At 46.8% G+C, this 26176-nt stretch overlaps 1 protein-coding gene across 5 annotated transcripts in view; it reads left to right on the top strand.

Moving 5' to 3' along the window:
• The window catches only part of LOC147904268 (ATP-dependent 6-phosphofructokinase 6-like), a 54579-nt gene that overhangs the window by 923 nt on the left and 27480 nt on the right, over positions 1-26176 (top strand). For all 5 annotated transcript variants that reach the window (XR_015542210.1, XR_015542212.1, XR_015542211.1 and 2 more), the window contains exons 2-9: positions 4336-4382; positions 4483-4522; positions 4630-4695; positions 4908-5045; positions 10718-10876; positions 14921-14974; positions 15126-15194; positions 15331-15460. Coding sequence is in view for 2 of the 5 variants with exons in the window: in XM_087385628.1 (XP_087241754.1) it covers positions 4336-4382; positions 4483-4522; positions 4630-4695; positions 4908-5045; positions 10718-10876; positions 14921-14974; positions 15126-15194; positions 15331-15460 (703 nt within the window). In the remaining 3 variants the exon portion in view is untranslated. The remainder of the gene's footprint in view (positions 1-4335; positions 4383-4482; positions 4523-4629; positions 4696-4907; positions 5046-10717; positions 10877-14920; positions 14975-15125; positions 15195-15330; positions 15461-26176) is intronic.

Raw genomic sequence — 26176 nt, 5'->3', positions numbered from 1 at the left:
AAATCATTTGCAGCCCTCTCTTAATACCTAAATTGCTGTCACGCTTTACTCCTTCTGACTAGCATCCGTTGGTAATGCTTAATGGAGTTTACAAGATTTTGGCCAAGGCGATAGCTTTGCGAAATAAATTTATTCTTGCTAGAGATCTACATGCTCGGCATTATGGTTTCGTATACGCTCGTAGCATTCATGAAGCAGTCCTCAACATCTTATTATCTATTGATTATGCAGTCACAGCCAATAAAAGATTCATCCTTCTTAATTTGGATCTTGCTTCTCATAATCAGGCTATCTTTGCTGTTGCAAGGTCACCAGCATGGGCAGGGCATTGACCAACAATTTCAGATTTATAGGTTGCCTCAGTTGCAGCTAGGGCCTTACAGCCTGTACGTCAGCTTAGCCGTACAGTTGCACACAAGCTTTGCCATAGAACTCTTGCTGTATGCCATCTTTACACCATACGTGGCCTGTAAGTTTGCTCTGCAAACATTGACTGCCTCCTGAGATGTGGTCAAAGTCAACTTGTTATGCTGTACAGCCTCATTGACTTATCAGCTGTAGTCATTCTCATGTGGGTTTCGATTCATGAGCAGCCATACATGCATATCATCTTGAGACCAATTGTCTTTTTGACAGGGTGAGCAAATAGGGCGGAATAGTATTTGAGGCGCTTTTGCCATGGCATTAAAAATGCAGTGAAGTTCCAAATATTATTGTTCTCATGTGGGTTTCGATTCATGAGCAGCCATACATGGGCATCTATCATGCCCACGTGAGTCGCATCATTTTGTCCACCATGGGTTTTCTCAGGAGGGTGTTAGAGACTGAGATGTGAAGTTTATGGGTCATTTTTGCCAGAAATTAGTTATAGCATTGTCAGTCCCATACAGCATATCATCTTGAGACTGATGGTCTTTTTGACAGGGTGAGCAAATAGGGTGGAATAGTATTTGAGGCGCTTTTGCCATGGCACTCAAAATGAATTGAAGCTGCCAAATTTTATTATAATAGCACAAAGCATTCATAATGGCTGTGGAAAATCAGCAAGCAAGAGACGATCTGGAAAAGGATGGATGCCTATTTGCAGTTGGTCAAAAACAATGTCTGGGATGCTCAAGCCAAGCAAAAGTGGTATGCAAATGAGCACATGATGAATTTGATATTTGAAGAAGGGGATTTCATGCAATTATGATCACTCTACAAAAACGTATGGGCGTCCTTGAAGGTCAACAACAATACCAAGCTAACCCATAGCCCTACAAATTCGAGTTGGGGAAGAAGCATATTGGTTGAAGGTGCCACCCACTTAAAAAACTCATAAAGTGTTTCATGTCTCTCTATTGAAACCGCATGTGGGTTAGAAGGTGCAACCGAAAGATAGTGTTCCAATAGATGAACACAAAGTCACTCTTTACTGCGACCAGCCATCCGATATGTAGTCATATTAGCGGACATGCAAATTTCACCTTGTGAAGTTTTTGTTCATGTTGCGGCTTGCTGAGATTGCGATAAATTCTTACTATTGTAAGTGGTATTCTTGCCATATTAGCGGACATACTTTCGTCCATGTTGTGGCTTGTTGATATTGCAATAAATTATATCTTAAGTGGTGCATTGCCCTATCAGTTGTCTAATAACAGGTGGGAGGGACTAAAATGAAATTGCATAATCTTCTTTTGATTAGCCTTTTCCTGTAGTGCTAGCGTTTGTCATGGTTGAGTCTGCCCTTCACCTCTAGAGTGCTGACAGAAACTCAGTATGCAGGCCTTTGTATAAATGGATGCTCAAGTATCTGTGTGTGTGTGGATTTGTATGTGTGAGAGCATATGTTTATACTATGCTCTACACCCACCTTTGGGTATTGATGATGTGGGTGGGGATGTCGTAGTAGCTCGTCCCTGTTCTGTGTGATGGAGTTTTGGTTTTCAACCTCATGAAAGGATGATCATGATCTTGAAAGTGCATTATGTGTTGTGGTTTTAAGGATGAGTTTGGGCTTGTTCTTGATTCATTTGTGTGTTTGTGTGTGTGTGTGACCCAAAAAGAAAAAAAGTGTGTGTGTGTGTGTGTGTATTTTGGGTAGTAGACCACAAAGAGGTTAGTGGGCCGGTTTTGAGAGGCTATAGGTCACGATGATATCTCGCATGAGATGCACTTAACACGACATTGTCTTGGTAAAGTTTGCTGCAAGACATTCCAGATCATCACCTATTTGAACTGAGTTAGGCAACACAGCTGGACTGATGTAGGCCGACAGACACAGCTATGGAGGGCTATCTCATCATTAATGCAACTTACAACAGAGGGAGATGAGTAGTGCTGGTATGTGTGAGTCTTCAAAGCAATTGACATATTTTTGTATTGCATTAATGCCTCATTTAAATGCAAATGTATTCTATAACTTTGCACAAAACCAATAGAGAATCCTAGGAGAATCTAAGAAACTTTTAATAAATAGGAGGAATTATGATAATAGAAGTATGGGAAAATATCTTGGGGAATGCAGGAAGAATGTAGAACCACGGATAGCTGCAAATGGATGCCAAAACTAAACCAAAGTCCAGGCTGAAAGTGTAGAACTCTGTGCAATCACTGCACTTATGGCATCAACCACTGCAAAGTGGAACTGACTGCCCTGCAATCAACCAACAAAATGCACCTGTACGCCAAAGAAAGCTGTATGCCAAAGAAAACTGTACGCCAAAGAAAACTTGTACGCCAAAGAAAAGCTGTACGGCTAATGTACGGGCTGGAGCGGGAGCGGGTGGAGCACGAGCTGTACGACGACTCAAAGAGCCCACGAAAGTGCTCCCACCAAGGTGTTTTAAAGTCCACGAGAAGGCTGATGTGACAGGAGCAATAGACGAAGACACTGGTGAACTTGCTGGGTAACAGAAAGCAAGGCAGGAACCGGGTACTAGTGAGAGAAGCTCTGATATCACATGAAGGAACAAATGGAGAAAGTGATCAAGAAGTGGTCAGGATACAACTCCAAGTGGTACAGCCAGTGGTACAGCTGAGAAATTCATTTCAAAATGGGCAAGGTTGATCATTCAGGATGCAAAGGATCAGCCTACTTTGGGGGGAATCAGGGAAAGCACAAAAAGTACCCATGGACAGGTCAATTTTGCATTGATGACCTCCGTTATGGAAGCTGAAATTGAGCCTCAAAGGTTTGAGGGACATCCTTCATGGCGGAAGGCCATGGAATCTGTAATTAGATCCATTGAAAAGAATGCCACATGGGATTTGGTTGATGCACCCATTGGTAAAAATATTGTGGGCATCAAATGGATCTATAAGGTCAAGTATCATTCCGATCGTACTGTGTAAAAATACAAGGCCCCTCTTGTTGCCAAGGGGTATGCTCAAGAAGAGGGAATTGGCTATGAGGAGACTTTTGCTTCGGTAACCAAAATGACTACCATTCGTTGTGTCGTTTCTCTTGCTGCAAGTTATGGTTGGTCAGTCTATCAGATGGATGTTAAGACTGCCTTTTTGAATGGATATCTCAAAGAAGAGGTCTATGTGCGTGTGAAATCTTGTACAGGGAGTTCACACAAACACCCACACGAGTGAGCAATAGATGTGTGCACAAAATATGTAATAAATAAATCAGCTGAAAATGAAATAGATGGAATAATGTGTCCATGGAAAAAGTGAATACCTATTACAATTGCTACTCTAAATATGCATTCCTCCTTTAAACCTGATAAAGTGATATTGAAACTTGACGTGCTTAGTCCAAGCATGAAATACTGGGCTCTTGGCAATCTCAATGCAACTTTGGTGTCAATTTGGATCACTTATGTTGTCCTTCTAAAGGCTGTACATGTCCTCGTGAATTGATTTGAGTCATATGTGCATACTGCTTTGTATTTAGATTCTGTCTGAGAAACAGCAACTGTTGGCTACTTCTTGCTGAGCCACGAGATGGATCTGGACCCTGGCAAGAAACAATGTATAGTGAGGTGTCTAACTACAATTCCTAGAGGTATTGTATTGGAAGATTCTATGATGTCTTCAAATATTAGAATAATCATGGTGATATGACATTGGCATGCTGAGTTGGCAACATCTGTTGCATCATAAACTTAATGGTGCGTGCTATAGATAGAAATGACATATAGATACACTGTGCATGGACCAGAATATGGTGCTACAAAGCGTTGCAAACCTAACACACATTGATAATTGTTCTTTGATTTTTATGTATTTCTTTAAAGTTTCCATTCTTTCCCATTACCCCTCAATGCATGAATCTTCAAAGATTGCATTAGAGGTAGCCAAGTCTATAAAGTGAGATTGTTGCTGATAGTATCTCTTTTGTTGCAGACATACCCTAGTCCTCTCACTACAAATCCTGCATATTCAAGTGGAAAGTGAGGAATCTTTCCAGTCTCAATTTATTTTCTGCATGCTATTTTAATGGCCTCCTTCAAGCTATAAATTTTAAGAATCAATTTCTCATGTGTCTTGCAGGCAATATTTTGTGGATCCTGAGGATGTTGTTACACGAAACGTGAGATATTCTTTAGGACCCCTTACATTTTCAGACTTTAACATCTTGAATTAACATTATATGTCTTCACTGAATTGAATCTTGAAATGTTGTGTTCTGTACTTAAGGTGGTTGTGAAACTACATACTCCAGGAGATGGGACTCATTTTCGCCGAGCTGGGCCTAGGGCAAAGGTTCGTGTGAAATTTTTTATTTAAAATCACTCTTTGCATTTACTTGTCATCCTTCATGCAATTTTGAAAATTGATAGATTTGAAGTGTTGATCTAAGGGTTTACTTGAAACTGAGGCACGGAAACGATGAATAACTATTTTTCTAGCGCATGATGTTTTCTCCACATATAGGGCAAGAAGCAGACATTAATGTGGTTGTGTATGCACGACAGGTTTATTTTACTCCTGAGGAGGTTCGGGCCTGCATTGTTACTTGTGGAGGACTTTGCCCCGGGTTGAACACCGTCATTCGTGAAATAGTGTGTGGATTATGGGTTCAATATGGAGTACAGGATATTATTGGTATTGAGGTGAATTCTTGCTCCATCTAATAGGTGTGCAAATGTGTTCTTTCAAGAAAGTTTGTACTATGGTTGGTGTTTTTTGAAATTGATATGCCATGTAAAACTTTGTTTGAGATTTGCAATTTGTAACACGAGGGATTGTTTTTCTTACTCCTTGTCTAATTTTACTCTCTCATTGGATCTCTCCTACTATTCGCCATTGTTCTTCATGCTTGACTCTAGATTTTTTGGGTTAAATATAAGGAGAGACCTAGATTATATCACATCACAAATTGGACTATCAAAGATTGGAAAACTATGTTTCTGCGTTCATAGTGCCTTGTGCCCAAAACCCCCCCTGTTAGATATGCTCAATGCCCCACCCTCCTGGTAACCACCAGTGGGCCAAGGTGCTCAAGTTGTAAGGCCCCCATATGAGGAGAAGCCATGTGTGAGCCCGGGACACTGGATGGATCTTGACTTGCATGTTAGATGAGGTTCATCTAAGCTCCATTGTGGGAGCGCACGGGTGGACGGAGCCATCATTTGTATTACATCATTATTGAAGGAAAATTTTGTTCCTCCCCAGTTTGGTGTGCACTCTCTATTCTTTGTTCAGTTTCTGTTCCACTGCGTCATGTAATTTAACATGGTATCAGAGCCTAGGCGGCTCTAAGGATCGAAGAATAGAAGAGAGACGAGGGTTTCAGCAGCATACGGAGTGATGGCAACAGGAAGCGGCTCAATAGGAAGTGGCTCGAGTTTAGTAGCTGTTGTTGCACCAACAATCCAGGCGTTGAGGATTCGTCCACTAGCCTTCACTGAAGGCAAGCTAGATGGTACGAACTACACTGTGGAAGTTTAAAATTACTGCTATTTTGGATTCATATGAGCTTCTGGAGACAGTACTGGGAATTGACCCAGAACCACAAGGAGCTTCCGATCTAGCAAATTCGAGGAGTATGATACCTCCTAATGTTGACCTTCTACGAGCTTGGAAACGTAGGAACGCAGATGCTCTGTGTGCCCTGGTTACAAGTACTACTGATAGTGTTTTGACCTTGATTCAGCATACATCTAACGCAACTGTGGTCTGGAACATATTAAAGAGTCAGTATGAGACGCGGAATCAGACAAGGATCCAGAACCTGGAGAATCAGCTTGCAACTGAGAAGTTTAATGAAGAAGAGACAGCAGAGGCGTTCATAACTCGAATAAAAAATCTGCGTGACCAGATGGCTGGTGCTGAGATACAAAAGACTAGCGAAAAGCTAGCTCAGCGATGTCTACGGATATGTCCACCAAGGTTTGATGGATTGGTAACATCGCTTAACACTCAGGTGAGACCCCAACCATTGTCATTTGAGGAGTTCTGTGCTTTACTGACGGAGGAGAAATTGAGGCTTAAAGCTCGAGATGGAGGCGGCAATGGGGATGCTACGTTCTTTGCCACTGTGAAAGGCAAAGGTGGCTCTTCCACCAAAGGTGAGTCCTCTACTAGTGGTGACAAAAAGAAGAAAGGCAGCAAGAAGAAGTTTCAGGGAGAATGCTTCTACTGCAAGAAGAAGGGCCATGTGATTGCAGATTGCCGGGTCAAGAAAGCAGACGAAAAGAATAGTACCTTGAAGAAGACAAATAAGGGGAAATGTTCACATTGAATTGAAAGACATGGTTGACATTCCATTGATATTCTCATTTTATGCTCATTCACAAGATTCTCAAGGCTAACACAGCGGAAGCAGAGTTGGATCTATTTCTGGCCATTGAGGAAGAGTGTTCCTCAGTTCAGGAAGCGTCAACCACTGATTCATGGGTGTTGGATAGTGGTGGCTCACAACCCATCACCGTGACGGTTGGAAATAACGCAAAATGCCTTGTTGAGGGTACAGGTACGGTTTCATTTGTTTCTGTAAATGGAGATGTTAAGAAACTATCTAATGTGCTGTATGTTCCACAAATCAAGAGAAATTTTCTATCAGTTGCTTTCATAACTGACCTTGACCATGAGGTGAGGTTCAACAAGATAGGAGCGAAAATTCTGGATAGTGCTGGCAATCTTGTTGGCATAGAAGTAAGGAGGAACAACCTGTATGAGCTAAGTGCTCTTACAGCCACCGTTGGAGTGGGCACAAGCAGACTTTGGCACGAAAGATTCGGCCACATCGGATTTGCAGTGCTGAAGGAGATGCAGAAGCAAGGTATGGTTGCTCACTTACTTGCAGTAGCAGAAATCAAAGAACCGTGTGAAGCTTGCATGATGGGCAAGCAACAGAGAAAGGCATTTCATGGATGACTAGTTGGTTCCACCGACTACGTTGATCCGACTACCGCCCTCATAGCTATAAAGAGACGACCTCCCCAGTCCATTGTATCAGATCAGTTTAGATCAGATCAGATCTTCCAGCTAGTAGCTCTTCACCTAGTATCTGTCTAGATCGCCATCTAAGCTCCACTGTGGGAGCGCATGGGTGAACAGAGCCATCATCTGTACTACATTAGTATTGAAGGAAAATTTTGTTCCTCTCCAGTTTGCTGTGCACTCTCTATTCTTTGTTCAGTTTTTGTTCCGCTACGCCGTGTAATTTAACACCCCCCCACCTGTAACCAGCAATTGTATTGTATGTGAAGCTTTTACAATCATTTTGTTTGTGTTCTAGGTACATGACGGCAGTTTACTGAACAATGGGCCTATGGTTTTTTTTTTTTGGTTTGCCAGTCCTCATCTTTTTATCGATGTGCTTCCCCTTCACTCCTACATGGTATCGGAGTTGATGGAGGACAATTTTGCAGTCCTCCTGGAATGGATTGTAGCCATTACAGCTTGCTTGAGGAGAAGATTTGCATCATCTGTTGGTGCATTGGAATGCGTGTAAGCATGACATGTCACATCAATTTCATTACTTTTTCCAGCCTGGACATTCAATTACTACATGTGTGAGAATCCAGAGCTGCAATTTGCATTTTGAGGCAAAAATGTGCCAAAAATGCACATAGATTTTGCATGCATGGTAAAATTCAGCATTTGGCAGTAATTGGAAGATTTTAAATGCACGCAGGCTATTCAATTTTGGAAAATTGCAGCAATTACTGCTGGTTCAATTAAACATGGGTGGTCAAATCCAGGAATTCAAGCTCTTGGAGAGGCAACTTGCAGTTTGCAGATATTTCTTCTAGAGTTTTGTAGCAGAACTTTCAGAAAAATACGTAGAAATCTCAGCATGTGAAAGTTGCAGGCTTGTACAGCTTGTATTTGCAAGAGTCGACCTTTATTTACAGTAAATGCGCTGGTGTGCACTGTGCATAATTGGCAAAAGCTATGCCTTGTACATGTGGCGAGCGCAAGCATAGTCACACATGTATGCGTATGTCTAGGGGGGATTTGTGTGTATCTATTTATCTATATGTATGTATGTATGCACAAACATACATACATACATGCATATAGACATGCATGCATGCATATGTATATCTATATATGTATGTATGTGTATGCATATATATGTATATGTCTAACATATGCTCACAAACAGCAGCCAGCAAAACTTGCAACTTGCTTGGTGGAAATGATGATAGAATTTCAGATAACGGAATGCCATTCTTTTCCTTTGAAATTCAAAACTCATGAAAATGGATAGAAATCTTGTTTTTAGTGGCAGTTTGCAGAAAATCAGCTTCATGAGCTTCTATATGCAACAAAATTCAGATAACTTCCGAGGTGTACTTGGAGCATGGCTATATTGACATTTGCTAAGAAAGACTTCACGGTTGCATTCTTCATCAATAATTGTAGAAGATTAAGAAAGACTTCACAGTTGCATTCTTGATCAAGAAAGAGCAAGATTAAGATACATTAGCTCAACTCCAACTGCATTTCTTCTGATTTTTGGCAATAAACAGGCAGTCTTTATAACTTGCTTTGATGTCCATAAGAGATTAAAAAGTTTGATTTCTTGTGAAAGAAAAGTATACACCAAAATCTTTTGACAGAAGAGTGAAATTAAGATACATTACCTCAGCTCCAACTGCTTTTCTTCTGAATTTTGCCAATAATGACTAGAATTTAAATTTTCTTATTGAAGGAAAACAGGCAGGCTGTATAACTTGCTTTGATGTCCCTAAGAGATTAAAAAGTTTGATTTCTTGTGACTTGTGAAAGAAAAGTATACACCAAAATCTTTTGACAGAAGAGTGAAAACCTTGTCTGAGTGTTACAGTATCATGACTAGTTTTATGAGAGCTTCAATGCTCAGCTCAACAAGCTTTTGACAAGGTTAGTGAGATCTGGATGCCTTGCATCCTAGAGAATTGAGTAGACCAAGTTCTGACGAGCTAGATCATGAGAATCATTTAATGGGAACTGCTAAAGAATCTCGCTAAGAAGAACCAACCAGCCGGAGCTAGAAAAGGATGAGGCATTGTTTGTAACCAATGTGGAACTTCATACTCTGGAAGATAAAGTAAAAATAATGAAGACAAAATGGGGAGTAAATCCTGTAGAGGTGAGTCTTTCTTTGGCCAGTAAAACAGATTCTGGTGGAAAGTGGCAAAATTCTTGAGTCTTGGGAAGCATTTCCTCTACTTGAAAAAGTTTTTTGAAAATGAATTAGAAAAGGCATGGGAAGTGTGGGATATGCTTCTTGCCTGTACGATCCCCTTGAATCAGCTCATTGCGAGCAATCATGAAATCTGATCTTATATGCACCAATATTAGAAAAGATTTGAAAGCGTGCTTAAGCCAAGTATACAATTATGGATTATAAAATAGGATTTTGGATGTCTTTTGAAGGGGTTAAATGTCGTGTTTAATCATATGGTGACAATTGGCATTTCTTTCAAAATATTCTACTAAAATGCTAGCTTATTTAGGGTATAGGTAAGAGGCATAGTGAATATCTTTGCGATTTTATGCCCTTTCTCCTTTGTTGCATGCACATTGTACATATGGCCTTGGTTTGGTGCAGACATTGTTATTTCTGGGATATGGAGATGTCTTTGGCTGTACAATGATGGGTTATTCCAGTTGCATAGTTATTTGTCTCACTCATTAGGGCAAAGGGTTTATTAGTTTATGGAGCTTCCTTAGCCCGTTCTTTCATAGACTCCTTGTTCAGTCTAATCAAAGGGTCCTGAAATACTTAGCTTCTGGTTCAACTTGATTCTTTTAAAGGTGATATACAAATAGAATTACTTTGCAATATGACTTCAGCAGTGTTTTTGCAAGGGAAATTTTGTGAATGAAGTTTATAATCATCTAGCAAGGATTGCATAGTGTGGCTTGTCTTATTAGTTGATGCCTTAATTACAGTTCCCTCTTTGCAGTGCAGTATTCTACTCATGCTTCAAGAGGATGTTGTTGTGGGCTGCTTTTACATACTGTAGATGCTCTACTGAGCTTGCTTTTACTTGGATTTTGTTTTGTTTTTTCTTTTTCAATGGGGGTGGGGAAGGGGTTGTCACAAGAAGATTCCACTTGTCTTGGTACTGTTTGGATACACCACTCAGCCAAAGGTCTGCAAAAATACATAGATGTCTGAAGTACTAGGCTATAAATATTCAGATCAGCCCTTTCTCATGCTTATCTTTACCCTCACCTAAACTTCTGTGCCAGTTCGTGTTGCCTCAGTTCTTGCAAATTTGATGATACTTTATTCCTGTTTGAAAATGTATTTCTTATATTTGTTACCAATTGGGTTGTCCAGGGTGGATATAGAGGATTCTATGCCCGGAACACAGTACCATTGAATCCAAAAGTTGTCAATGACATTCACAAACGTGGAGGGACTGTCCTTGGAACTTCACGTGGTGGACATGACACTTCAAAGATTGTTAGCAGCATTGAGGATCGAGGCATTAATCAGGTGATTGAACATTTGATTATTGCTTGTTTTGTTTAGAACTTTTATGGTTTAATTGCTTAACTAGACTAGCACAGAAAGAAAGAACAAAAGAGAGTTTATTAACATCTCAAAAGACCGAAGGGTCTATGAGACTGAAAAAATTAGATACAATAAAAGGGCCACTAAAGTAGGCATCCATACCCAAGGATGATTTCCCCTCTTTAGTATCCCCTCTAGAAACCTTAATGATGAAATATTTTGATAGATTATTATTAACTTTTCATTTGTCCATTTGCATGATTCTACAAGATCTACCCTAAACCTCATCTTTCATCCCTGTTAAGTAGTGTCTTCTAAGCAATGGAGCTATTCAAAGTTAAGTCTTCTGTATTTTTTTGTAAAATCATACTCTATGAAAAGATACGGGTGGATAAAAATGGTCCTTTCAATGAGCTCTTGTTGCAACTCATCACGAAGGCTAGCCTCATTAAGAGGTGCTATTGTAAATCTAGGGACATTATAAGAGCATCTCTTGCACAAGGCGAAAGAATAGGACAAATTGCAACAAGAGCTCATGAAAAGGCTAGGTGGGATGGACAAGTTAAAGAATCAGTAGATTTGGTTGTCTAACTTCCATGTATATCAATAGTCTGGTTGTCTCTCTAGTCTTGTCATGGTGGGCTCACTTCCGTGTATATCCATAGACTTGTGGTAGTCGATGCTCTGAGCTCTTGTGAGTTTCTGTAGAAGACAATGTCTTGTTCTATGTATGGCTCCAAGAAGCTCCTTTGCTCTTACGATAAGGTACCATTACAGTTCCAAATGGTACAGCTTAGGGTCTTGGTCCTCTAAGTCTCATAGACATTGCCTCTTAGGTGGGTGTTTCAACGTGCCCCCATCTAGGGCCAAGCAAGTTTCATCCCTAACGTACAACTGCTCACTTCCCGTCCTTATGGGTGGCATCTAGTTGCTATAAGAGAACGTGTCTCTCTTTTACCTGCAAGGGAGTAAGATCCTCATTCTATGGACGTATGGGTGATCTCGGAGAGCTACGTGCTTGTTCACGGTCGCTTGTGCGCATGGGTGTCCCTAAAATGTATCACTAGGGTCTAGTCTTTGGTGAGGTCCTGTCCTACACGCCATGCCCTCTCAACTGGTACCCCCAAGAGATACAAAGCTAGTTGCATCTAAGACGGCCGAGCTGATGCGGGGAATCCCACGAACTTTGGTGTTGAGATCCTTATTGGTTCTTAGCTACTGCTCAGTAAGATGGCTGGAACGGTTGCCTTTGCGGGCTCTCATTTTCTCGACATTCACCTACATGGCCTCCTCAATTGCTAATTGCATTGTGGCAATCTGCTCCTCTACAACTGGGCTGCTCCTTGGGGTCAACTATACCCGTTGCTGGAGGTCCTCTACCTCCTTTTATAGATCAGAGGCCTTTGCCTGGATCGAAGGAAATCACTCTTGAGAGTATTTATCTATCTTTGCTGCTACACCTCTTGATCCCGCATGTGGTGCATGTTTGTGAGGAGCTGTTGTGAGAGATTTGGGGAGGCCAAGGGCTGCTCTAGTGGACATGCATGCAGCATGGAGGTGGAGGGCAAAGGGTGAGCTGGAGGAGTCTAGTACGGCATGGGTATCTGGGGGATGGGACTTGAGGGAAGAGGATACATTGTGTGAGAGGGAGAGGGGACAGAGTTGGAGGCTAAGGTGAGCCAGGGGAATCATCGGAGGGGCCCTAGGGCTACGAAAATCTCTAGGGGGGGTGAGCTGAGGTAGGTCCATCTTGGTATGTGGCCGTGCTATTTGCCTCGTACCCTCGAGTCGTCCTCATTATCAGTACCCTCTCTTTTCTCGAGCCATGTGGTAGGGTCCAAGGCAGAAGGATAAAGTGGAGGGGAGAGTGTCCACCTATCTGTATCAGCTCAACATCCCGGGGATGCAGCAAGAGGGAGGATGCAGCAGCGAGGATGGAGACTGCACGGGCTCTTTTCCAGATTAATGGAGAGGCAAACAGAGAAGGGAGGATGCCGACTATGAGGGAGTGCTAATTGCCTAGAAAACAGGTTAGTTTCCAGATCAAACGGGCCAGCGTGGAAGGACAGGGAGCAGATTTGGATGGATGGATAGTCGTAGGTTGCGATGGAGAGGCATGGAGAGAGGAGGGAGCTGCGATGGAGAGGCAGTTTGGGAAAGGAAAGGAAAGTTTCATAGAGATTGAAACTGCACTATGTTGTGTTTTTAGAGGATGAGTTTGGGAATGTTACTTGATTCAACTAGGTATATAAGTTTATTAAAATACTTTAGGAGACCAAAGGGTCTATGGGGCTAAAAGAAACCTGACACAATGATATGAGGGGTGGAGCCACTAAGTGGGAATCAAACACCCATGATGAGTACAAAAACGAAAGTCCATAACCATCATAACAGCACCAATACATAAAGAGAAGCTCTTCGAGGTGAGGCGTCAATCTTGAGAAGGGCGCGTCGCCATGTGAGGCTGTTGTGGTGGCATCAAAATCTGTGATGGAACACTGGCTGCTGTTGGCATGCGTGGCCGGCTGTGGTCTCTTGGCTATGGCCCTACGGCGAACAAGCACCACTGTCACCCCTGTAGGTTGTGTCTTCGGTCTAGTGAGCATGGAGGGAAGGTCCCCCAATATGATCTATGCCTCAGTCCGTTGGTGAGTGTATCGTATCTCTGGCTTGGGTCCTCGCGTCTGTTGTCTTTGTAAGTCCTGTCAGCGGTCGGCGCTATCTGGCTGGAATAACTCAAGAGATCCTGCTCTGAGAGGAGTCTAGCTGTGTTCCCTGATGCCTATGTTCCCGGAGCAACGACTTCCTGTGTCGGACAGCCTCATGAATGAAGGCTGCCAAGCATCTCTGATCTAGTTAGAAGAGGAGGCTGGATAGGGGTCCGAAATCATCCCTGAAGAGGCAATGATAGCGACCTATGATCTCATAGTACACGGGCGTTTGAAAGAGAAGTGCTCCTCTGACTCGATCTCCCAATAATACCATAGTGCAGATGCGACCCTCTCTGGGTATGCCCTCTACTCGACCACTCTCAATACGGAGGCGGTGTGATGAGACACGGAACTGTCCGATTGATATTGTCAAGGAGGGGGGGAGGTGGATCCGTGTGTAATTGTAAGAGATCCTCTCGGATGACCTAGTTCACCTCGTGATATGTAAGCGGGATGGAGGGGGCCTTGACGATGTACTGAAAGGGAGGTAACCTGCCTATGTGTAGCCCCAACAGCTCTCAAACCATCTGCATGTGTGTGCATACCAACGTTGACCTTTGGGCGCCCTCTACCGCCAGTGCCATGGATGAGGACAAGGCCAGCCAAGGAAGCCTACGTCTGTGGTGTAGGAGCCATATTGTGTAATGTGGTAGCCTGAAACGCCACGTCGAGATGTAGTGGGGATGCTCTGAACTCAGGCAGGACTACCCGATGTGGGTATGAGGGCTTATTGCGAATCATCCGTGAAAGCATGAGAACCCGAAGCCTCTCAACTTGAGCCCACTCTGTCTCTGATAGGTCTGGTCCCCAAAGTCAAAGAGAAGGGTTTTGGTTCGGGAGTCCTGGAAGTAAGAATGAAAACATCGCTGGCCAGCATGGCATATCCCCTGCTCAGTGCGGCACTGTGTCAAACACAGGCTGAGAGGCAGCATCAGGTAGGGTAGGGAGGGTCGAGGAAGGCCTGAGGGAGGTGAGGTGGCATGGCGGAAGAGAGCAGGGCAGGGGCTAGTTGCACAGGAGGGAGAACAGGATGGCAAGCGGAGGGAGCTCAGGTGGGGAGGTGGAACAGGGCGGGGGTGGGGAGTTGAGGCATGGAGGAGAAAAACGGCGAGGGTGGGGGGTTGAGGCAGGGAGGGCAAGGAGGGGAGAGACGGGGATGGAGGAGCAGGGAACAATCGGGTATTCCTATCACAATCAATATAAGAAAACTAAGTTTGCATCTACAGTCTTGGATTTCCGTTTTATCATGTTAGCCATAGGTAATTTAGAGCAGATGAGAAAAGGTAATGGATTTGTTCGGGGTTTTGCAATACAGGTGTACATCATTGGGGGTGATGGAACTCAGAAAGGAGCAGCTGCAATTTATGAGGTGATTGCTTTGATTCTTCATGATTTTGAATATGTCTACGGGATTCCATGTACTTGCAAATGTATGGGAACTATCCACAGTGTGCTAACATAACTACTGGTTGAGGCTGGGCGACAGTACTCTTGATACCTTGCTAACAAATGGCTTGTAGGAGGTAATAAGGCGAGGCTTGAAGGTGGCTGTTGCGGGGATACCCAAAACAATCGACAACGATATTGCTGTATGTCGTAAGCTTGCTTCATAAATGCATCTGGCCTTCTTTATGGTTTTGTTTCTTTTGGAATGAGCAGATGCTGAGTAATGATGAATTTTTCTGGCATAGTTGTTTCTCATCATCGTCGTCGTTTATTATTCAGGTAATTGATAGGTCTTTTGGCTTTGATACGGCTGTGGAGGAGGCTCAAAGGGCCATCAATGCTGCACATACAGAAGCTGAAAGTGTGCAGAATGGTATTGGCCTTGTGAAATTGATGGGTCGATATAGTGGTATGTATTCTTTTATCTATTCAATTGTTTTAACTTTTCCTAGCCCTTGGGTCCACTTTTAAAATTTAACTGCACATAACCTATGGCTATATATAAATACACACACACACACACACACACACACACACACACACACATATATATATGTACATACATACATACATACATATACATACATATACATACGTGCACACACACACACACACACACACACACACACACACACACACACATATATACATATATATATGTATGTACACGTATATATATGTATACACACACACTTTTAAAAAAAAAAGTAATATCTAGTGCTGTATTTATATGCTCATAAATTTACAAGATGGGAAGTCTCCAAAATGGAGAGTATCCTAAAGATCAGAAACATAAAAAGAAAAGCTCTATGCAAGAAGCATCTATATCACCCTCATGGCAGGCATCATATAAGGATTGCCGCAATGAGGCTCGGAAAGATTCATATGACTTGTGAATCTGCCGACCCAAGTATGCCAAATTATGCTCACTCCAGATTGTCCAAAGAGCCCAATATCTCACCCAAGAGAGAAATAGTGAGTATTGAGACAAAGACCTCATAAATCTGCCAAATAGTCAAAAATGTTTTACAAATTCTCCCTAGGAGGTTCCTAGAACACGGGCAGTGCCAAAGCAAATGAGGGACAGTCTCTGAAGGAGCCTAACATCTTAAAACATGTGGATGGTGCAATGCGACGTTTGGCAAGTGTGACTCCCACTGACAATGTGCTTGTCATGCATCTCCAAAGAAAAAGTCTTTGTTTCAAAGGCATTTTACACTTCCATAATATCCGGAGATTCTTCCGCCACCATGAGAGGGGCTTCCTGATATGCCACAGAGTATTAGCATATTGATGAATCCATGGAGCAGGCTGAAGAAGCCTGTAGGCTTCGATGGAGGTCAAGACAGGCAGAGGAACATGATGAGAGCATGTAGCAGAGGGTTGCAATTGCCAACCATAAGCCTGTCTGTGTCAGCCACAGGGGGAACAGGTAGAAAAGGATGTAACAAATCAGCAATTTTCTTCCATATCGACCTATGGTGCATTCCTAATGCATAGGAAGCAGTGGCCTGAGGAAAAGATAAGACATAGACCTGATTATCTACCACATCATGTATATATCTAATTCCCAATTTCATGAGATTGTATGCCCGAACAGGTTCTTGTAAAGCGAGTGGAATGTCAAAGATGGCACTCCAATGAATACTTTCTTTCCTCATTGAGTTTGTCCCCGAGCAATTGTTAGGAGCCCATTTGAGCTTAGAAAGTACTTGTTTCCAGTCAAGTATCAGAGCAGTAGAGAAAGGGCAGCTAGGTATCTTCCCTACAAGTCTCCCAATGACAACCTCCCAATGATCTGTAGTCCAACGACCATAAGCAGAAGTCCTCATGTTGACACACATGGATGCTATCATACAAGTCCATGGCTGTTGTTGGCGGAAAAAAGTATGGAGCATAGTCGCCTTCCTTGCAAGTACATGATATCTTATATTGAGGATATTAAGTCCACCATGCATCCTAGGAGAGCACACCATTTCCATCTTCATCAGTCTCAATGCTTTCACAGCAGTTTTTGTCCTCCATAACAGCTCCATAGCTTGAGACATAAAGGCTGAAATATCTCTGGAGGACCAATGCAACAAAGGCAAAAAGAACTGGACATAGGACATTACAATGGATTGTACTAATCTGAGCCTGACATGAAGTGGCCAAGTAGAAATTTTTCCGTATTCCAGTTTATGTTGAAGTCTTTGGAAGATCCATTTTAATTGCTGCTTCCTGGCGATATGCCATCCTATAGGATATCCCAAATGTCTGACTACATCTTTTTTTTTTTGCCGAAAAAACAGTGCTGATTATATTACTTCGAAAAAACAAGATACATAAAAGTCAGTTTTGCAGCTGACGGGGCTGCGTTCACAAATCGGACGCAGCCCTAAGTGGAAACAAAAAACTCTCTCTCACAGAGGGATCAGGCGGGTGTGGATAAACAGCCCGAGAGGCGGTGAGTAGCGCCACTGAAGGCCCTGAGAAGTATGCTCGAAGAAGAGGCCCTGCGTGTCCCAATCTCGGAGGAAGCGTCTCCGCTTCTCCCGGTCAGCCCGGGAATCCCCTTGGATCTGGTCCCATTGGCCTCTGAGCGTGTGGATGATCTCGCACCAGATGTCGGCCATGACCTGGGCAGTCGAAAGTGAGGTACCACCGAGGATCTGCGCGCAGCGCGAAGTCCAAATGTGCCATCCGACGATGCTGCTAATAATCTCCCAGACTGGCTGCCTCATCTGAGAACCTGTGTCCGCCTCTGCCAAGTGCTGCGGGATGCCCTCAAGCGGCCCCCAAGTCCCCTGTGTGATAAGGAACATAGGGTCTTGCGGACCTGCCTCGAACAACTGATGATAGCTAGGTGTGGTGCTGCACCAGCAGAACGCACCCCAGGTGATCAAACCTAACTCCGGAGCAGCGCGAGTAAGGATCCCGAAGGCCCACCTCCACACGTCCTGGGCGCGAGTGCAGCTCCACAGGCAGTGCTTTGGTGACTCCTCGTCCTCATGACAAATCTGACAGAGTCCATCCTGACCAATCTGCCGCAACCAACTCCCCACTGGAAGACCCTTGTGGGCGAGTAGCCAAAGGAAGTAGGAAATCTTCCGCGGCCACCAGCTCTCCCACAAGGCCTTCCAGAAGGCCTGCAAAAATAGCCTGGGAATACCTTGAGAATACCAACTGGGCCGCTGGGTGGGCGGTCGACTCTGCATCCTCCCGAGAACTCTCCTGCCCAGTTTCGTGCTGTAAGCGAAGAAAGGGGTCGGCCCCTGGCCTGCCACAACCTCTGGCCATCTCCACTCAACTGGGTCCCATGCCCCTCCCAAAGCCAGAGGTGCCATAACTGCAGCTGATCTTGCTCTATACTAGGATCGATCCGCCAAACCTTCCCCACGAGGCCTACGACACAAACCCTCTGCCACGAGAGAAGGGGGTCGATGAGCACACCCTCTCTCCTGAGTCGGCCATCCCCCAAAACCGCGAAGAAGGATACAGAGGTGTCGTCCAGTCGGCCTGCAACCACCAGTGGGATGCCACGGGGGGTGAACTGTCCAAGCCAACGGGCATCACGAGGCATGAGGATCTGAGTCTCGGGTGGAACCAACCAACCGGCAGGAATCGCTCCATCTATCTCTGTGCGTCTCGCCTGAGCTCCACGGACACCTCCGGCTGCGGTTGCTAGAGCAACGGTCTCCAAATGTCTGTAAGTGTCCCTCCAAACTCGGAGGGATCGGGCTGGCCCCCGCATCCAGCCGTCCCACGAGATATGTGACCTCTTCCCCAGCTGAAGGCCCAAGGTATCTCTAACTTGATCGTTCCAAATGAGCGGCTGGCGGTCGATCTCCTCCTGACTGCTAGGAGGGGACTGAAGAAGACTGAGACGGAGTCGCCTCCAAACTGTGAGAAGGCTACGAATGAGCGGGGAGTGGGGGTGAGTAAGCGGTGCAGAGGTGAAGATCCACCGGAGGGACGGTAGCCACTCTCCACCTCGGCGCGGGACGTAAGAACTGATCCCCTGCTGAAGTAACATCCACGTTTGCCCCCCTGGGGTCAAACCGCGGATAACTAACTTGCCCAGCAGGGCCTGACTCTGCAGCTCCGGATCAATGACCCCCAAGCCACCCTCAGCCTGCGGAAGAATGACTGTCTGCCAGGCTACCCTGGCTTTGGTATCTCTGAGACCATCCCCCCCAGACCATAGGAAATTCCGGACCAACCTCCTGAGCTGTGCCATGCAGGATCTCGAGAAGCACCAACAAGAGGCCACATACCAGGCCGTGGCCAGGAGAACCTGGTTGACTACAAGCGCACGACCTGCAAGAGAGAGCTTAGCAGTGCTCCAGAAAGCCAGCTTCCGTCGTATGGAATCTAGCACCGGGAGAAACTGCTGAGCTGGCGTGATGTCCAGGCTGACCTGAAAGCCGAGATATCTAGTAGTCTGCCCCCGCGGGATCCATCTGAAGCCCAAAAACCTCCCCCACTGTGAGCATGCCCCAGGGTTTGTGAGAAAACCAACTGATTTGTTCCAGTTGATTTTCGCATCGGTTGCCGAGCAGAAGACCTCTAAGGCCAGCCTCACCCTCTCCAGCATCATCTCATCATCCTGAACATACAGCACTGTGTCATCTGCATACTTCGAGTCCAGGAGCTCCATGTCCTCCCTGATGGGAAGGCGAATACCCCGGATCCCTGTCGACCTTGCCCGAAGATAGTATGTCATCGCCTCAGCGAAGAAGAGAAACAGGTAAGGAGCGAGGGGGCAACCCTGACGCACAGATCTCTCCAATCGAAATCACTCTCCCATCCTGCCGCCGATGATGACCCTGCTGGAAGCTGTCCTGTATAACGCTGAGATACCCTGAAACCATCCTACTGGGAATCCAAGTCTCTCCAGAGTACCCTCCAGGAAGGACCATTCCACTCGATCGTAGGCCTTCTCAAAGTCGAGAAGTAGGATGGCTAAGTGCGACCCGCTGTGTTGAGCCCACTCCGTCGCCTCTGAGAAGGTGAAGATATTATCCAGGATACTGCGATCCTGGACAAAGCTTGTCTGAGTGTCATGAATGAGGTCAGGAAGTAGTGGACGAACTTTGGCGCTGATCATCTTTGCAAGGATTTTATAGGCAGTGGTGAGGAGAGTGATCGGGCGCCACTGACGGATCTCCTGTCGATCTCCTCCCTTCGGATGAGGCAAATCAATCCCGAAGAGAGGCTCTTTGGCATATGACCACTGCTGAAAATCCTCTGGAGGGCTGCTAGGAGGGGCTGATGGATCTGATCCCAGAAAGATGTGAAGAAAGCTCTAGAAAGCCCATCCTCCCTAGGGCATTTCTGCCCGTCGATGGCCATCAAGGCCTCCTGCATCTCGACAATGGTGAAAGGTGCCATCAGCGTCGCTTGCATGCTCGGCTGAACAAGGGTCGGAATGTGCCTCCACACCTCCTCGCGGGAACGTCTAGTGCGGGGGGCAAGCTGCTCCTGCTGGAAAAGAGCCCTGTAGAAGTCGGTAGCCAGCCCCAAGACCTCTTCCTGGTCCGTAATGATGTGCCCCTCCGCTGTCCTAAGACTCCGGAGCTGGTCACCTGCTGCCCTCTGGCCATGCCTCCTGAAGAACTCTTTGCTCATCCGGTCGCCCTTCCGAGCCCAGTAGGAGAGAGAGGCATGATAAGAAAACTCTGAGCGACGCTGGAGAGTCTCCTCAAGAAGGGCTCTGGTTCGAAGGGCCTGGATCCGAAGCTCCTCCGAACCCGGAGCTGCCTGCTGGAGCCGCTGAATGGAGGCGAGGTCCCTACGAAGAGCTCTCTCTCTGCCCCACCACTCCTGGCGAACCTGAAGGGCTGCGAGCTGACAAATCTGACTGGACTCCTGTAGAGCCTGCGCCACCGACTCTACCAGATCCACGCACCCGTCCCAATCTCCGTCCCAAAGGCTATCGATACTACTGCGCACCTCCTCCCGAGAGAAGATGGAATCAGGAATCCTGCACGAACGGGGAGGAAGGGACTGAGCTGCCGAGTCTAGTGATAAGAGCACTGGCGCGTGGTCGGAGAGCGTCGTCCCTGGCACTACACCCACCTGACCACCTCTGTTGATGGCCCAATCACTGATATAAAACCTGTCCAATCTCTCCAGAAGTTTGTCCCCTTCCCTGCGGAAGCCCCATGAGAAGTCCAAGCTCCCGTGCCATCGGCGGAAGGACGGGTCTCTCCAGCTGTCCCTACCTCCTGTCGCGAAGAGAAAGGAGTCCCAAGCGGACTGCTCTGCCTGAGCTATACCTGTAAACTCTGGTCCTCTGCCCTGCTGGTCCTCCAAAGTCTCCAAATTGTTGAAGTCACCTCCAATAATCCACGAGTCCATGTCTGGGAGAATCTCTATGAGAGTCCTCCAGAAGGTGGCTTTGCGTCTGAGGTCTGTGGGTGCATAGATGCTGAGGATTCCTATTTTGGAGCCCTCCAACTCTAGGCCAACCCAAAGTGCATGGCCTGGGATCAACGTACCATGGCCAAAAACTACCTGGGAAACCAACTCGCAAACGGAAGTGCAAACACCGCCACTCCTCCCTTGTGCACTGATCGAGGGCTCCCAATAAGTGTGCGAGCGTCCAGGGAGGATCTTCCCGCAGCTACGGGTATGAGCCACTGAAAGCTTATGCTCCTGGAGCAGGAGTATATCCAATCGACCAATCACTGCTGGTTGAAGTTCCTGTCTCAAGATGAGCTTCCTGGGACCACGGGTGCCAGAAGAATGAAACCCGTTCACGTTCCAGGAGACAAGGTGTAAGCTCATGATGAGGACTGGTAGGCTGCGAATAACTGTTTGCTCGCGGCCGAGGTTGAGGAAGAGGCTGGTAGTTTGGAATGAAGTCGCTGACGCTTCTGTGAGGGCTTGGAGGGGGAGGCGGGGTCATCCTGCCCGTTCTTCAAAACTTTTAGTAAAGGCGTGAGGCCTTTGGTGCCATGGACAAACGCTTTCTCAAGCCAACTCGAGATCTCAGAAGTAGTCATCCCGTAAAAGGCGCGAAGTTTCTGTGGTGTCCATGCTCTGACATCCTGGGGGAGGGGCCACGATAGAGGGGGCCTGAGGATCACAATCAGTCTGAAACGCTTGGCGGCGCATCGCCAGCGCAGGCGCACGTCACCCTCGGACCACTGAGTCTCGAGAAGTTGTCCACCCGTCGGGCCTATCTAGGAGCAGATCTGAGCGTGCGTCTGCTCTTTGAGAGCCTCCCAAACCGAGTCGTCTGTCCAAATCTCGGTGCCGTCGTTGAGAAAAGTGAAGGCAAAGCTGGGGCCATCCCTCGGGGCCAAGGCTGCGGTCTTTCCATCCGCCCCTTTACGGAGCAGGAAGATACTGATGTCAAGGCAAGCTGGGAAGGTCCCGAGGTCGGCCACGTCCAAGTAATCCCAAGGACCGGATCTGTAGAAGTCGCGAGGAAGCTCTCTCTCCTGGAGCTGAGGCCTGCCAGAATCTGCAACTGAGGGGGCTGGGCTAGCTGACAAGGAAGGCTGCTCCAGGGGTGGTGCAGTCTCAGGGTGTCCTGCCTGGGGTGAGGGAGGGGAAGGAGGCTGTAGAGTAGGCGACACCGACTCCACGGAAGCACCTAGCGGGGGGGCGGAGGTGGGAGAGTGGGGGCTTCACGCGGCTAAGAAACCACCGGTGAAGCTGACACTGCGGAAGAGCTGAGAGAGGCGGGGGAGGAGGGATGGGGTTGGGGCTGGGGCTGAAGAGGAAGAGGCGGGGGTTGATGCTGCGGGTCGGAAGAAGGAGACTGTGGCTGGGGTAGGGGCTGGGGCTGGGTGGGGGGGAGCTGGGGATCGGAAGAGAGGGGAGCCTGAGGCTGTGGAGGGCGGGCTACAGCCGAAGAAGAAGCTCTCCCTGGACCCTGGGGCGGCTGCTTGTCAGGTCTCTGAGGTGCTGCTGCCGGCTGGGTAACCTCTGCCTCCTTGCCTTTGTCAGAAGGCTTCTTATTCTTTCCTCTTTTCCTTCTGACCTCGGTCCAGCCGCCAGCCACCTCTGGACCGGACTCCGGCCGCCTCTGCTCTTCCTGACGTGGCTGCCTGGAGGGAGGGGGAGGGGGCTGCGGGGGGGGCGGGGGGGGGGTCGAGAGGAGCTGGAGAAGCGCGGACAAGCAGCAGCCAAGTGCCCAAAGCCATGACACCTCAGGCACTGGCCAGGCTGACCTGTGACTACCATGCTCTGAGTAATGCTGCCAGCATCTGTCACAATCTCAATCACTGCAGGGAGGGACGCAGGATCTGCCACGGCCACACGGACTCTGGGAGCTCTTGCCGCAGCGACCGCGTCGACAAAAGTGTCATGCATCACCCAGCCAAAGTGGGAACCCAGGTCCCTGACTATTGGCCGCAACTCAGCAGCAAGGCTTGGAAATACTAGCGTCACTGGATGGCGAGGTATGCGGAAACGAGCATCAAAGTCCGCTGCGCTGAATCCTCGGTACCAAGGGACTATCATGATGATCTTTCCACCCACCGATGTGGGCGAACCAGCAATCAGGTTGCTCGTAGCTTTCGCAGTGGAGAGTTTAAGCCAGAAGATGCCCCTTCCCATAAGGGCCACCTCCTCGATGTGGCTATCCTCTAGCATAAGCGTGGATTGCAGCCAATCCGTGATGGCTGGTCTGGAGGGGGAGTGTCCAATGACTCTGCCATAGACTGAAGTGTGGGCAAAGTCATTGGCAACCTGTTGTACCCGGGACGATTGTTGCTCTGTCAAGATCACGCGGTAGGCTTCTGGAGAGGGGGGGTCCGGTTGGGCCTCCGGTTCCGGGTAGGGAGCCGCCATACCGCCAAGACAAACTGCGAGAACTCCGATGAGGAAGAGGCTGCCACCAAAAAAGGGGAAGGAGTTAGCGAGGGTGGAGCCTGGGTGTGGATGAGGAATCGGCGAGCGAGGCGAGAGCGTGGCGAGGGTGAGAGCGAGCGGAGGGCGGAGGCGAGGGTGTGGCGAGGTGAAGGAAGGGGCGGCGGCGAGGTTGGCGAGGTGAGGCGGGCGAGGTGAGGGCGGGGCGAGGTGGGTGAGGCGGGCGAAGTGAGGCGGGCGAGGTAAGGCGGGCGCGGAGAGGCGGGTGAGGCGAGGCGGGGGCGGGCTAGGTTGGTGAGGCGGTCGAAGCGAGGGCGCAGGCGAGGTGAGGGGAGGGCGCAAGGCGAGGCGAGGGGAGGGCGCAAGGCGAGGCGAGGGCGGGCGAGGCGAGGTCGCAGGCGAGGCGGGCGAGGGGAGTAGGGAGGTAGGCTATGGCGAGGGAGGGAGGGCTCGCAGGAGCGCTATGTCTGACTACATCTTTGGAATTCACCACCTGACTTGGCCAAAGAATAGAATGCCAGTCACATTGTTTCAGGGGAAGCAATTTAGATTTGTCAAAATTGACATGCAATCCCGCTGCCAATCCATACAATGATAGAGTGGTCATAAGCATGTGAACTTCCCGGGGAGAATTCTGTGGCATGAAGAAGGAATCATCAGCATATGCTTGTGCCAATAAAGATGCAGCCCTAGGGATTTTAAGACTAGTCATCTGTCCTGTGTTTGTAAGATGATCAAGATACATTAAGAGGGGATGGGTCGCAATGGCATAGAAGAGAGCACTAAGAGGGCAGCCCTGTCTAACTGATCTACCCAATGTCCATGACCGAGATAGATGACCCCCAAGAATGCACTGAGAAGTCGAGCGAGAATAAAGCCAGTAAACTGCATTTGCTATCTTTGGACCAAAGCCCAACTTTGTCATGATTTGAGAGATAAAATCCCATTGAACAGTGTCAAATGCCTTAGCAATATCTACCTGCAATATGAGCACATCTTGATGCGAGTACTTAGCATATTCAATTGCAGTCAATGCATTGGAGATATTGTCATGGATTTGTCTTCGCGGCACAAACCCATACTGATGAGGATGAAGGCCCGCATTCAGTATTCCGTGAAGCCTATACACAATCATTTTGGCTATGAGTTTGTAAACTATAGGCATCAAAGTAATAGGCCTCCAATCTGACATGTGGTCACACAGATGTTTTTTGGGCACAAGTTTGACAATGCCATGCTTCCAAGAGTGTGGTAACTGATTTTCTTGCCAGGCAACATTGATCATTTGCAAGAGGACATCTTTCAAATCATCCCAAAAAGAAATATAAAATTTCACCGTAAGGCCATCCCAGCCAGGGGACTTGTATTTGCTGAGGTGGAACAATGCATTATCAAGTTCTATATCAGTAAAAGGTCTCTCGAAGGCAAGAGCATCATCCATTTCCACTATTTCAGAAACGTATTGGAGGAATTCAGTCCTCACATCAGTCATTTGATTTGATGGGGAACCAGGAGCAGAGAACAATTTCTGGAAATAATTTTGGCATTCATCTTGGAGATCAGAGAAAGAGTGCGTCCAAGAGCCATCAAGCTTCCTTACCCTTAGACATGAGTTTTTCTTTCGAGTAGCTTGCAGGCCCTGGAAAAAGGCTTTTGATGAGCAGCCCTTATCCATGAGGGGGCTTCATTCTTGCTCTAGTCTGCCATTTGTGCAATTTCCTCTGATCATTAGCAGTCAGTTTAAACTGAGCATATGAAAGGGAATCATTTTCTGTTTCAGAGAGAGGCCTTAAATGTGAAAATTCAGTCAATTGTTGTGCTGTCCTTTTTGCCCATTTAACCTCATTCCTTCATTTAGTCATATGCCAGTTTCCATACTCCCTAATGACATTCTGTATACGAGAGACAAAGCTGTCCCAAGCATAATCCATGTCCTCCTGGGCATGCAAAGGCAAGGGATGAATTGCAAGTTGATCATTTGCTGGAAATAGCGATGTCGGAAATAAGCCTGATTAGCATGCAATAATCTACTGGAAAGGGGTGGAAAATCATCCAGTGGCATACCAACGTGCAGATTCATCCATAATGGTGCATGATCTGACAAGCCCAATGAGAAATCTACGAGGAGATGAGGGCTAAAATCTGCATATTGTTGTGGGTAAAACAAATACCATCTGTCAAGCCTGTCTTAGCTTGCAAATTCTCATTCTTTTCCCATGTCTGGGGTGGCAAGGCATTGGGAGGGGGTTGATGCAGAACCATTGGGCATTTAGAGGCTAGATGCCCAAACTTGTGGCAGGCAAAACAAGCTCCTGCAAAC

This window comes from Dipteris shenzhenensis, chromosome 2, assembly GCF_047967505.1.
Source record: "Dipteris shenzhenensis isolate YYH24624 ecotype China chromosome 2, Dip_SZ_1.0, whole genome shotgun sequence".
In the NCBI taxonomy this organism is placed as follows: Eukaryota; Viridiplantae; Streptophyta; class Polypodiopsida; order Gleicheniales; family Dipteridaceae; genus Dipteris; species Dipteris shenzhenensis.
The sequence above is the reverse complement of the archived record's forward strand: the minus strand, read 5'-3'. Positions and strand labels throughout refer to the sequence as shown.